At 38.2% G+C, this 14,212-nt stretch overlaps 1 protein-coding gene across 1 annotated transcript in view; it reads left to right on the top strand.

Annotated features, from left to right (window-relative positions):
* The window catches only part of LOC103458496 (latent-transforming growth factor beta-binding protein 2), a 106,701-nt gene that overhangs the window by 56,836 nt on the left and 35,653 nt on the right, over positions 1–14,212 (top strand). Inside the window, exons 9-15 of the mRNA XM_008399342.3 lie at positions 4,118–4,192; positions 9,367–9,489; positions 9,603–9,767; positions 11,700–11,981; positions 12,787–12,806; positions 13,016–13,052; positions 13,904–13,978. Of these exons, the coding sequence (XP_008397564.1) occupies positions 4,118–4,192; positions 9,367–9,489; positions 9,603–9,767; positions 11,700–11,981; positions 12,787–12,806; positions 13,016–13,052; positions 13,904–13,978 (777 nt within the window). The remainder of the gene's footprint in view (positions 1–4,117; positions 4,193–9,366; positions 9,490–9,602; positions 9,768–11,699; positions 11,982–12,786; positions 12,807–13,015; positions 13,053–13,903; positions 13,979–14,212) is intronic.

Here is a 14,212-nt window from a genome sequence, read left to right as displayed (position 1 = left end):
AATGTTAGGTTTGGCAAGAAACCTCAGGGTCTCCCTCTTGGTTTTCGACTTCATGGGGCCTTTCTTTTGTTTCCCTCAAGTTGAAATTGGGAAATTTTAGCTTCTCAGTAAAATGGTTTACATGACTCATGCAGTTCATGCAGTTCAATTTTTTTACTCTCATACTGCAACAGAGCAAACTGAGAAAGGCCAAGTCCTACTATGCCAGTATGGTGGTACTTGGAGAACCTAGTTTTTACTGCGGGGATTTGCCATATAAGTTTGAGAACCATTGCTTTAAAGCACTTGTGTAATTGAAAACAGCAAGAACCCTGTATGTTTTAGTAAAAAAAAGAAAGGCAGCCAGTTTGAAGTCAGGTCATTGATGGCATCTGTGTGCTGAAGCTCAGCAGCTGGTTTTTGACACTCTGCAAACAAATTGCCCCCGGGGAGCAATAAATATGTACCAAACTGAACTCCAGTAACAGCCACTCTTAGGGCACACATGAGGAAATGTTAAGCTCATCTGCCAAATAATATATGGAAAGAAATTTTAGGAAGCCTCTTGCTTCCTAAAAATTAGGATCAAGTTTTTCTCTTAAAACATTGAAGTTCCCACTGCCTGCAAAGGTCTTTTTCTGCTTGCTAATAAGCTTTATTGAGACACAGCGGCCTCCCCTACTGGGCTTCCCTTGGCACATGCATATTTCTGTCACTCAGGTCTGAATTTCCCTGATCCCATCGCTGCAGGAAGACATGCCCGTCGCTCCAACACAACAACTAATTACTCTGAATCCTCTGAGTAGGATTATCAGGGTGTTGAGGATGATGAGGGGATGGACGGACAGGATGAGAGGCATTACTTTGACACATCCGCCCCCACCTCTCACTCGCTTTTCAGGCTGCCTCCCTCATCCTGACCCATTTCTGCTCCGTCAGTCCTCAGGTACACTGACCCTGCTTGGTCGACCGGGTCACAGCAGGACCATAACACAACTTCCAGGACCCTATTTCCAAAGAGCCTCCGTGTGCCAGACATTCCAGTAAGCCCTGGTAAAATGAGACAGCATTGTGACAGATTGCAGGGTGTTATTTTACTCAAACGTGTTTGAAAAGGCTCAAAAAGCACTGATTGTTTGCTGTAAACAGTGTTTCTTTTAATGTGTAATGATGAAAGAGAATATGCCATTCTGTCTGGACTTGTTAAGGATCCAGATGGCCCTTTACATCATTTAGATCCACCTTTCTGTCAACATGTAGTCACAAACGCCGTCTAACTCTCCCTGAAGACTCCAAAAGGGAAGAGTTGCGTTCTTTTTGCTGGTAAATCAGTGATTGCGTCGTTTATGGCATACGTCAAGTTTGTTTTCTCACTTTCGTTGCCCTGGCATCAGATTCAAAGCAAGGCATTATTTTTGGTCCAGTCTGTCATGGATGGGTGTGGTGGATACTGAGGGTGGGCTTTCAGAAAAAAAGCAGGAATGTGAGGACTAAGAAAACCACATGACGTAGCCAGCCTAAAACTAAATAGTACATGCAGAATAAAGCGGACAAAAACCAAAAGGAGAACATAAAATCTGTGTTATATAAGATTGGATTATAGATACATTTACTGTAATTTTCATTTAGGAAATTAAAGGAAATGTATTGACTTGATGCAATTCCTCAGAAGCATAGATGTTCACTTTTGTCCACAGTATAAATACCAATTCATATTCATGCTATGTAACAGATTAGAAATGTTCACATAAATTTTGTGTTTCTGCAGACTAAATGCATGTAAAGTATGAGGAAAGTTTGATTTTCAGACTTTTTTACAAATGAAAATCTTAAAAAAAAGTAATTAGTTCATAATTTTGAGGTAAAAGAAAGGGGATTAAAAGTTTTCGAGTTTTGAATAAAAGACTAAAAATTGTGACTTGTCTTTGTTTTCAGCCCCCTTTACTCTAACCCTCACAAATAAAATTCAGTGCAATTAGTTGCCTTTAGAAATCAACTAATTGGACTCTAATTAGCAAAATATAAATTACAACATACTGCAAATCATGGTGTTCTATAAAAGCCTAAGACGTTTTTATAGAGCATTAGTGAACAAACATCTTCAGGAAGACTAAGGAAAACAGCAGACATGTCAGGGTAAAGTTGCAGAAGATTTTAAAGTAGTGTTACGTTACATGTAATGGCCTTTCACCTGGCCCATTGTAACTTTTGAGAATCTACTGAGGTTAACAGTTTAGGATACAACTATTAGTTGCGCACACCATAAATTTAGTCTTTCTGCAAAGGAAAATTGTTGCATGAAAATCATAAGAAGAAGAGTTTAAATTTTTCCACAAGCTATGCAGGAGCCGGCAAACGTGGAAAAATGTGCTCTGGTTTACATGACACCAACCAGAAACTGGGGCAGAGGTTCACCTTTCAGCAGGATAAACATGTTGAAAACAATGCATTTGTGTCTTTTTTATATTACCATTTATTTTACTTTTGCTGCTTTTTCTTGGCTTGCCATAGAAAAAGGGTAGAGGTACCGTCCCAAGGCAAAGTCAATACCTGAACTGATCAACAGGAAATCTATGGGTTGCTATGTAAATGTGAACCTTGAGAAACCTTGAGAGAGTAATTATATTAAAACTGATTCTCGTGGTAATATTTTATAAAACAGTGCAGCTAAGCAGCAAACAGATTTAACAATGGTTGACATCATCTACTGGAAAATATCCATTAGTCTTCTTTCGTCAGGAAATATGAAGTTAATGTTTAAGTCAGAAATGTGTTGAGGAAGTCCTGACCTTTATCATCGACCACACTGATGATATACATTAAAATAGTGCTCTAACTCTGAACAGAAAGAATGATGATTGACCTACAGTTTTCTGTAAATTGATTGGCCAGAGCTTATTTTTACTTTTTTTTTGTTTTGTTTTTTGGCCAGAACAGTAAAAATCTAATGGTGTGTGTCATTCTGATGTGTACATTAGAAGTTCACGGAGATGCCAGAGTAAACAACCCAGAGTGCCTGTTGATGCCTCGATGGGGTCGGCTGTCAATGTCAGAGGTCTGAAAACATGTTGTCATGGCTCGCCTGGCGGGCAGTCAAGCCTTGGCACGCTTCATTTAGCTCACAGACCGGTCAATGCGGCTATCATATGGCAAAAACTGACTGTGTTTCAGCAAGAGTGTGTGTGTTTGTGGGGGTGTGCGTGCGTGTGTGCACTTACACTGCGTGTGTGTGTGTGCGTGTGCGTGTGTCTGCATGTTTGACGGGGATTGGTGAATGTGCAGAGTTTTGTGTATCTGTGCAGAAACAGAATCAATATTGGTAGCAGAACCTTCTGTGACATAAACTGAGATGACAGGTTTGTCTGCATTTCATGATAAAATATCCAATGCCTGATTTCTGAGAGGAAAATGTGCACATGGTTGAAGAGTTGAAAGGATTGATGATGGGTTTGTTAGCAAGACAGAAAAGTTTCTCACTGTTATTGTCCATTGATATTACCGTCACAAACTCAGGAGGCTTGAAGATGCTAGTGCTACTCTTGATAGTCGTTTTTATTATTATTTACACCCCCACAAAAGTATTTCTTCTGTATAAAGTAGAACACTCACTGAGAAAGTAGAAAACTAGAAAAGTAGTTTTCCATTTTAGGAAACAATTTTGACAACAGAGTCAAAAGTTGGCACAGGCACTTGAACTCATTAAAATAAAACTTTTCCAGCAGGGGAACGATCAGAAACACAAACACAAAACCAGAACCATAACTTAATGGTTTGGATAAGTGCAATTCATGTGTTAAAATGACCAAGTCAAAGTTCAGGCCTCAATCTAATTGAGAATTTGCGGTGAGACTTAAAATTTTACTATCTCCATCAAGTCTTGCAGTTGTTATTGCAGAAAAAGATGCTTCTGTAGAGTAGATACAAGGGGAGACTGAATACATGTGCATATTTATCTTAGTCTCACATTAAATCACTGTGAAATACACTCTCAAATATAAGGTTGTAATGTGAAATGTGGAAAAGTTCAATGGACTTGAACACTTGTGAAAAGCAGCTGACTGGTACATTATATGTATATATATTATTTTCACTGTGAAGTTTTTACTTTGCTAAGCAATGCGTTTTTTCCTGTATGCAGCATATGCAGTGATTGCTAACGGACAAGTGGAGTGTCCCAAAGGTTTTAAGCGAATGAACATCACACACTGTCAAGGTAAGTCAAAAAATACATTGAAAAAGTTGTTTTGTGAGTGTCGATAGCCATAATTCTAATTGCAATGCCATAGAAAGAATAGGAGCTTCTTAAAGAGACAGAGGCCCAATTTCAAGGTACCAAATTACAAACTCAAATTTCTTTTAAGTCGTGTTTGACATAAACAGCATTTTTATAACATCTGAAGGACATACTTGATTATGTTATAAAAGGACACTATGTGCCTGGAAAATACATACCACCCCTTTAGTAGAGTTTTTGTTGCGTTTGGTTGATCTGCCGTTTATAAATGTTCCAAGAGAATAAAACCAGCGTGAAAGCCAGCAAAGCAATCCATCTGTATGCGGCAACAAACTTCAAAGATCCCTCATGCAGGGTTCTCTCTGAGCATCATGGGGATGGCAAATTATCAGCTGGCTTTATGGTCCGAGAAGCAGTAACCATCCACAGTGTCAGCTCTGTGGATGGTCCCTGGCTGAAGTATTCAGAGCATTTCTGTTTGTTCATTGTCTTAGTAAATAAGCGATGTCCGAAAATCAAAGGAAAAACTGCACAGCCTGATCTAAGGGCCAACTATGACAACTGATGTCGATGTGTAGAATAACAAAAACGGTCTGCTTAGAGCTGTGCCACTGACTTGATTAACAGTGTCATAATCCAAGGGGCAGTGCTTACTGAAGCCTATGGAGTATAATAACATAATGCTTCAGTGGGCAGATTTGGACACCTCCATGACAGATCTCACCATCTGGTTCAGCAAGTTCAACATGCTTCCTCGTCTACCCAGATTTAGGGATGTTTTCTTTGATATCCTGAGCACAGACAACACTCCACATTGCAAGGCCTTGCTTGTACAAGTGCAGATTTATTTTCCAGTAGTTCGTTGTCCAGCCAACATTTGGTGAAATGTGTTTTTGTATTTTTAATACTTTTCTTTTATGATCGTTTCAAGCTGTTTCTTTCTCCCAGTCACTTCTGTTCCAAACAACCCATCGCTGACAGTTAGCCATAATATTTACTGAATTGCTTTAAAGTTTCTATCCTGCATAGCTGTTGTTGTGTTTCAGTTTCTTGTCACCCCCACCAGCCAAAAGGACAGAAAAAATGCTTCATGTGAGAGGTTTTCATTGCTCTCAGAATGGCGTCGAGCATGCCCCAGTGTGGCTTCTATTTTCAGCTGCTTCTTGTGTGTTTTATTGGAACACAATATGTCTCATATTGAATATTAGGCCTCATCTACTGTTGCTACAGGGGCTTGCAAAAGTATTCATGCCTCTTAAAATGTTTCACTTCGTTTCATGTTGGAACCACAAACTTAGTGTTTTTTTTGTTGTTTTTTTACAACCACCTTTTGCTGAAATCACAGCTGCATATCTGCATATACCTAATTTTATTTGCAAAACGACTCAGACTGGATGAAAGGCATCCAGTCTGAAGCAAAACTTCTGGTTGTAATGTGACAAAAATCTGGGAGAATTGATGGGTATGGATTCTTTTTTTAAACAATCTGTATGTGTGCAAATGCTCCAGTCACTGACATCCTGCCTGGAGACGTCCTTCGGGGCCTGTGTGAGCATTCTGACTTCAGAGATGATTCCTTATCCTCAGATGCTGCTATGGGGAAACTTGTCCAGCTGAATTGGCCATTTGTAGCTGTGCTTGTTGGATGAAAGGCCCACAGAAATGCAAGCACAGGCTTTGTTGTGGGTAGTAAACTTGCACTGGTAGATGGTCGTATTACTCATATGCCACATCAAAGGACAGTTTATAGGAGTCTTACATAATTCTTTTGACGTTTTGGATAATCTAAATAAAAGCTAGCAGCAAATTTAAAACACTCACATTTGACATTCATCATCGTAACTACTGCCTGATGTATCAATATTAATTTGCCTGTTATGTTTCCCAACGATGGCTGTTTGTTAACCACTGTTGACAGTCTTTAAATAGATGTCATTTTTGGATCCAGTTGTTTTGTCTGGTTTGAAGCCTGGTCTGGTTCCCTCTTTTCATCTTTTATTCCTTCGCTGATTAATTTCTGCCTTCTACCATCGTAGCCATAGACTCCTTCTGTTTTCCTCTTATCCATCTTCCTTCTTCCCTTCCTTATATATATTGAAGTCCTATAAAGACTTCTATATATAGAAATTTATATATATTCAACTTGCCTAATATTGGACAAGTTCAATATTTAAAACTTGTCCATAGAAATTTATTGCATGATTTTATATGAACCATTTTATATGCATCTTAAAACAGGCGTGAAGAATTGAGACATCTAAAAATTGCTTTCTGGAGTTGTTTTTGTTTTTTTCTTTTATAAAATATGTGCAAGAACCCTGATTACACCTGATACTAGGAAAAAAAGGAGCCTGATGTCAAAAACTTTCCTGCTGCTGTTCTTAAATAATCCTACAAGTGACTGCATTTCCCAAATGTCAAGAGGAGGCGAGATGAAACAAGGTCACAGAAACTGTTTGACACTTGGTGAACATGCCTCTTCACTCGCAATTAGACTGTAAAAACAATCATGTTAAAAGCTACTTACACCAAGCCTGAGCTACCATGCGTGAACTCAAAACACATCTTGAAATTAGTTCTGGCCATGACAGGTTGTCATGAAAGTCAGTTTCAATCCCAGTCTTCCCAGCAGCAGACTGTAACAATAACGCTAATCTGAGACCCGGCTGAACGGCGCATTAAAGACCTCATGTGACGACGGCTGACCTGAACTCTGACCGGATGCTGCTTAAACTTAAAGTCACTGCAGCACCTGCACTCACAACACTGACCAAAGATATTTGTAGATGAAGGGAGGCCATCTCCCTTCTTTAATTGTCTTTACAGCATGTTCTCCATCTGGACTCATCCAAATAGATATCTTATACAATGGTATATTTATGCTGTGATAAAATAGATGCTGGAGGCTCAGGAAGAATAAGGTCACCCTTTGATTGAAAGCTCGGATCTCTGTGGAGATATAAAAAAACAACAACAAAAAAAACAGCGTAAAAGGAAAAGATAGAAAAGAAGAAACCACAAGAAACAAAACGAACTTTGTGGCATTCCTTGGATTTGCTCATTCCTCAGAATTTATCAGCTTCTAATCCCTTATAAGCTCACATTTTCCAGCAGGAAGCAAAACAACCAAACAAGAGCAGATTAATTAGAATTGGGGAAAATCTGCGGTGGCAGGCTGTCGGGTTGCAGTCAGTCATCAGAGCCATGGGAAAAGACCTAATGATATAGTCTTTGTTTAACACAGCAAAACAACAAACTTTGCCTGGTCCCAGTGGGACAGCATGACTAAGCACCTCAAATATGTCCCCCATGCTCCTGCCTGGCATATCAACTGGACTGCATGCATTTCATTTAGTGACTCAAGAACAGACAAGCTCCTCCTTCAACTTTCAATAGTAAATGTAAACTTCAGAAGCTGTTAAAATACTAGACACTTTATTTAAAATGGCCGCCAGACATTAGGTAAAGCTTAGCGCCGATGCAATTTTTTGTGATTAAATTTCTTATATTTTTATCAAACTACATTCAAAAGGGAGTATGGAACATTATTGTACCTCTGATGGCATCAGAAAACGCTGAGGTAAACTTATTAGAGTTATTAGAAATACCTCCATTTTTTGCATGTTTTTACTCGTGATTTGACAGTTTTATATTAAAACGTATCCTTCAGTTGTGTTCTACAGTACACCATCGAAGCTGTATGTGATTTAGGTATAATTTAGTAAGTAAATGCCTATATGTAATTTGTGAGTGGGTTTATAGCTGATTTTATTATCTCCAGACATAATTTTGTCATTACAGCAAAACATGTAGAAAAGAATATATCTTGCCAGTACCAACTACAGGTAAAATCTCAGTAAATCCTAATATTGGCAAAAGGGTATTTTGCCTTAGAAATCCAATCACTCTCTGAAACTCATATACTACTTGGATTCATTACAGACATTGTTTTGTATTTATTTTTGTGCATTTTTTGATTATGATTTACAGTGAAAACTCCAAATTCATTTCTCTGTGGGATGCCTACATAGTATGCATCATTTAACTCACTCCTTGGTCCTTTTGCTGAATCGCTACACCTGGAGTGATAAACTCAGGTTTCAGCTCAGCTTGCTTTAATAATGGTCTTCAGCTCAACTTAATGTTGGCTCCGATGTTTGTCGTCTTCTTTTACATGACTTTGTAGATACAGGGTATTGTTACAGGTGCAGGTGCAGAAAAGGTCACTTTACACCACAAAGCTACAGTCCAGTCCCTTTTTTTTTCCAATACAGCTAAGACACTTGTCAAAATGTCTCCAGGGAGAGAACAAGCATTTGGGAAAGTTCAATTCAGAATTGATCAGAATTTAAATGTTCATTTGTCATTTTAGATACTGGATGTATGACAGTTCCCCTCTAGTAGCATGTCGTGAAGGTAGGTGAAGTGACTCACAGTGTAGCACTTACTAGTGTTATATGGAAACCTATCTAAACAAAATTGTGTTGACTGAATCCTGAAAACCATTCATGTCCTTGTGTGGCCTGGGGAAAAATCAGAGTCAAACTCAACAATTAGCTTGAACTCTCACATCATCAGATCTTCATCATCATCATCTGATTGCTATTGCTCCAAGGATTCATCTCAACCAAAGCTGCCTAGCTCTGATTCTTGCAGGTATCAATGTGGACAACATTTTTTTTTTTATAAATTCCAACAGCATCCATTAATTTTTATTATCCTTGTGCAGCTGTTGATAAAAAGAAATAGACCATAAGTCTGTAATTGTGTTTGAATGTCTCCTCAGATATTCTTTAGAAGAGGTTTTTTTTATTATTATTTTGCTCGTCTCCACCTCATCATCACTCCTTTTTTGATTATAAACAACTGCATAACCTTAATGCTTCCAAGTTTCATCGGCTCTCAACAGACTCAAGATCTGTTGTGAATGTTTTAATGCCTTCAAATGAAGTCTTTTCTTTTACTTTCATCATCTCTGCTGATCTGCAGGCACAAAACTTTGTGTACTCCCAGTGAAGTACAGAGCTCTAAATCTGATGTATAAAGTTTATTTAGGAAGTTCAGTTTGAGTTCAGAAGTGACTTCATGGTTTTTCCAGAATTAGAGCGTGCTCCTTGCTGGATGACTAACGAACTGTGTTTTTCTTTTTGCAGACATCAATGAGTGCTTGTTGCCAGGGATATGTAAGAATGCTGAATGTCTCAACACCAAAGGAAGCTACAGGTGCACTTGTAAGCCAGGTTACATGTTAGATGCTGCCAGAAGCCACTGTGTCTGTAAGCATTGCTTTTTTTTTGTCTTCAATCATTTTTCTGAGTCTAAACGCAAAAAATAAATGTTTCCTGATATGAGTTAGTGGAACCTAACAGATCTTCTGACGTCTCCTCAGCTGACAAGGCAGTGTCTGACCACAGGGCCTCGTGCTACCGGTCAGTGTCATCAGGAACATGCTCTCTGCCTCTTGTCAATCACATCACTAAGCAGATTTGCTGCTGCAGCCGTGTGGGTAAAGCCTGGGGAAATGGATGTGATCGGTGTCCTTTGCCAGGTTCAGGTGAATATGTTTCACGAGATTTTGCTGCACAACTTTCTGCCGTCTGAACATTTTTGGTTTGAACCATTTTTGGTTTTACTGTTCTGACCATAAAACTCTATGCAATGTTGAATTTTTTTTTTCGTAGATATAAAACTTCACATGTAATATTATGCAACGGTTGGTGGAGCACAAGCTAAGAATATTTACCTCTCAGTCACCATTCTTCTGTCTGCCAGGCATGCAAAGTATTTCAAAATAACTAAATGTGTTTGGAGTGGAAAAGGACCAGAAACATAACAGCTTTCATATTTTGGAGGCTACATAATGGTGGGAGTCTGCCATGTGTTATCGCTCCAGCCCTCAAGAGAAACCCCGCTAATGTTGCAAAAGCAAAGCTACTCAGCAGAAATCCACTGATTTGCCAAGTGAAACATGGCAAGTAGTTGTCATCTGCCTCTCCTTCCAGATCTAATCTTCAAAGTCACAGAGAGAAACTGAAGTGGTTTTATGAAGTGTCTGCTCTGCCAAGTGATTCCTGGGGATTGTCGTAGATGAGTTTTTGCACACAGGCCTCCATGCTGCTCATAGTCGGATTATTTTAGGCAATGTCTTCGTGGCCGGACAAGCTGTTAAAGTCATGTTTTGAGCAAAGCACTCGACTTAGTAACAGGAGATCTTTCATATTTACTCTACACTTTAAAGCTGATCTTCATAATATATTTCCTAATTTCCCTCCATTTTAACTTCGTCAGTCAGTAGCCCATCATGTCCACATTTCCTGCATCTACATCGACCGCATATCTGTCATTACTCATATCTCTATTCCAGACTCTTCTGGCACAGAGTTGCCGGTTTCAGGTCAGGTAGGGGACACAGAGTTTCTCACTTGTAATGGATTCACCATTGCTGAGTTTTGTTGGACTCAGACACAAAGAGGTGCAATTTGCCTCCTTTTATCTCGCTCGCCAATCCCCATTAGCCACTCACTCGTCTACCTCTAAACCAGCTCAGTTCAAGGGTCAGTCAGTGTCATATGATCTGCTACCTGCTTCACAATCATGGCTGTGTGCATCAGACTTAGAGTGCAGATTTTACCCCCAATTTTCTAATATAGTTTAAAACCTTTTAGAAGCAACAAACAACTGGGCCTGGGTTGAATTTTCACCTTCCAGTAGGACAGCATCACCTATCATATCGCCAGAGCCAGACCAAAAGCATATTAATGTGTTAAATAATCAAAATCCAGACCTAAATCTAATGGAGAATATGTCACAAGACTACAGTCGTCCTATAAAAATTGTACCGTTGGCGAGAATTTTAAATACACACATCATGGGCTTGAATATTACATTCATCTTTGAATTGATTAAGACTATTTTGAACATATGGCTCCTTTTAACCCTGAAAAGGATTTAGAACAAACTTAGAATTGTGGAGTACTCACTTAAACTCAGAAAAGGAAGTAGATCAGTCACTCTCTAGCTTATTTTATCAGAAACTGTAGAGGACTCACTATTTAGAAATGGAATTAGATACTTAGCAACCCTGAATATGAGCACTTAATTTAGATACTTTAGAACAACACTAGATTAGTTTTCTTTCCTCTTTTTTCCTTTTGGTTTGTTATTTTGTTTGTATTTCCTTTTAATTCATGTAAAGCACTTTGAATTTCCTTGTTGCTGAAATTGTGCTATATAAATAAAATCACCTTACCTTACCTTGTACAAAAATATGAAGAATGTTTGCGCAGCACTGCAGTGAAATACAATTTCATCACATAGGGAGGCCATAAAATATAGAGATGAGTAAAAAAGTATTACCGTCTCTGTTTGGTGAAAGGCTCTTTAATTGACTGTCAGCCAGTTTCTGAGTTTTATTAGTACTAGCTGTTACTGCGGAGATGATGGTTTTTATTGCTTTTTGTTTGTGCTTGTGCTTCCTGTCCTGCAGACCACTTCAAGGAGATCTGCCCAGCTGGTCATGGATACACGTACTCACGCTCAGATGTGCAGATTTCTCTCAGGCAGCTGGAAGATGATGAGCTGCAGAGCACAGGAGTGACTCTGGAGGAGCAGGAGCCCGAGTTCCCATCCTCCCAGCCGTCACGACACAACAACTACCCTCAAATATCCCAGTACCCCGAGTACTCCGAGACACCACGAGTACCTCAGTACACTTTGACTTCACAATATCCCTCAGAATCAGGACAAGAAACGGCTAAACTGCAAGACGGTAACTATTAGTTTGTTTTTTTTTTATGATTGGGCAAAGATCAACACAATGTTTTGATTTTCCCATGTTAATTCTTTTTATACAACCCAGAACATTTTTCGAAGTTGTTTTTATTCTTCCCCATTCATTAAGATGAAAACCTTATGGGCTTCACAGCACCTCACAAATATTATGGACCAAATATTGGATTTTCAGTGAATATATCTTCTTGGCTGAATACTAGAGACTTAGTTTTATTGGCAGTATCAAGATTTTTTTATTTATTTCATGACACAGCTCTATAAGTATTCATGTATTTGTCCTCTTTATCAAGGATCTTCCCTTCCCAACTGTGTTTGCATTTCTTTAACATCTACTCTCTGAAGTATTGCTTAAATCAGACGTTTTTTTATGGCTTGAACAGAAAATATGCAGTCACTGATACCCCCTGAACCTTTTCACTTCGTAACCATAAACTCCATTGTATTTTATTGGAGTTTTATGATCCAGACCAACAAAAGTCAATGTGAAGTGGAAGGAAAATGTTACATATTTTCAGGATGTTTCAAATACTTAACTGTTATGCAATGCTGCTGTTTTGGTCCGTCACATATAAACCAAACAAAAACAATAAAGTTTATAGTTGTAACAAGATAAAATCAAAATATTTACAATTATGCCTGCTTTTACTAGATATTTTGTATGTTGCTCACGTGTTTTAAACAGTAATTAGACATTCAGGAATGTTCCTGTTTAGTCACGATTTGAGACTGATAAACCTGTTTTTCTTTCTTTCTCTATTTTTTTTTATTTTTATTTTTTGCAGATCTGGAAATTCTGATGCCGGTAATTTTTTCCTCTCTTTCAACCCTCTAGCACATAGTTTTGAAATGCTTTTCTGAGGACAATATGCGTATGCTGTGTAAGCTTGTTATGATTATGTAACATATTCGGACCACATTTTGGTAGCTACAGACACACCAACTTAGCAGAGACGGGCATGAATTTGAACACACTCACTTGTCTTCAACTTTTAATATTTGTTTGTTCTCTAGCCGCCCATTGTGACGGAATCGCCACCAAATTATCCAGGTATTTTTTTTCCCCCCTTTTTCGTTTTAATCACTCCAACATAATGGTGAAACCAAACCAAGCTGTTGTTTCAGGCCTCTCCTGGTTTGATTTAGTATTTGAGTCAGGTGCAGACATGTTATGTGCTTGATATAAATTTCCCCTGCTCAGCGGTGGCAGACTCAGTCTTTGCCTCCATGCCAGTGAAAACATTGACATTAGTCTGGAGTTTACCTAAATAGAAGGCGTCATCTTGATTCATTTTAGTTTATTGTTTTTATACATTAAAAATAATAAGCAACTTTTTTACCATCAAGAAATAAGTAGCAACCTGATATTGTAAGAGACAGAAAGTAACACTTTATAATAAAGGTACATATCATAGCATTGATATGTACCTTATGTGGTGGCTTTATGTTTGGTATATAACTTGGCATCTTATCGTTTCTTTGTTTTGATATGACTTGTTGATAATTAAGCACAATGTCTACTTTCAGACCGGAAGCTGCATTAGACAATACTGTCCTTTGTGTAAAAATGTAAATTTTGTAAAATGTGAAAATATTGCCTCTGATTTCTAGTGTGATTTTATAACGTAGCTTCATAATTTTTTTTAAGAATCATTATTATGTTGATAAAACATGGATGATGTGAGGTCACAGATATCTTGTAATGGTGGATGCAATAAAAGACAAAATGTCAGCCTAATTTGACATTTTATCAGTTATTTCTCCTTCAGTAAAGCTATTACTTTATTAATTTATGTTGCGACGCAAGAATGATCTTGTAGATATTTTCTACATTTATCATACAATGGTATCCAGTTATAGTTATGTTGTACAACCTTTTGACTCTCCTCTTATTTTTTGTAGAGAGCTCTCCAGACTCCCCTGATTTCAACATGAGGCCAGATTTAAATGAAACAAGCCCTGGAGTTTCCGTCACTGGTAAGACATGAAGTAAAAAAAATAAAAATACAGAAAGCAGTAAAAAAAAAAAAGCTCTGTCTTACAACAGTACATACATCTTAAATCTAAATATGCTGATGGGAGGAGGGCTGCAGTGCTACCATTTAAAAAAAGAGCCCAATTCTTCATTTTTTATGTTTTATGTCAACAGCTGGCAGACAGCGGGACATCTTATAAGGCATTTTTGTAAGCTTACCCAAAGTAAAGCCGGAG

Source organism: Poecilia reticulata, chromosome 22, assembly GCF_904066995.2.
Source record: "Poecilia reticulata chromosome 22, P_reticulata-male-v2, whole genome shotgun sequence".
NCBI classification, from domain to species: domain Eukaryota; kingdom Metazoa; phylum Chordata; class Actinopteri; order Cyprinodontiformes; family Poeciliidae; genus Poecilia; species Poecilia reticulata.
Note: the sequence above shows the minus strand (reverse complement) of the source record. Positions and strands in the feature narration are given on the sequence as shown.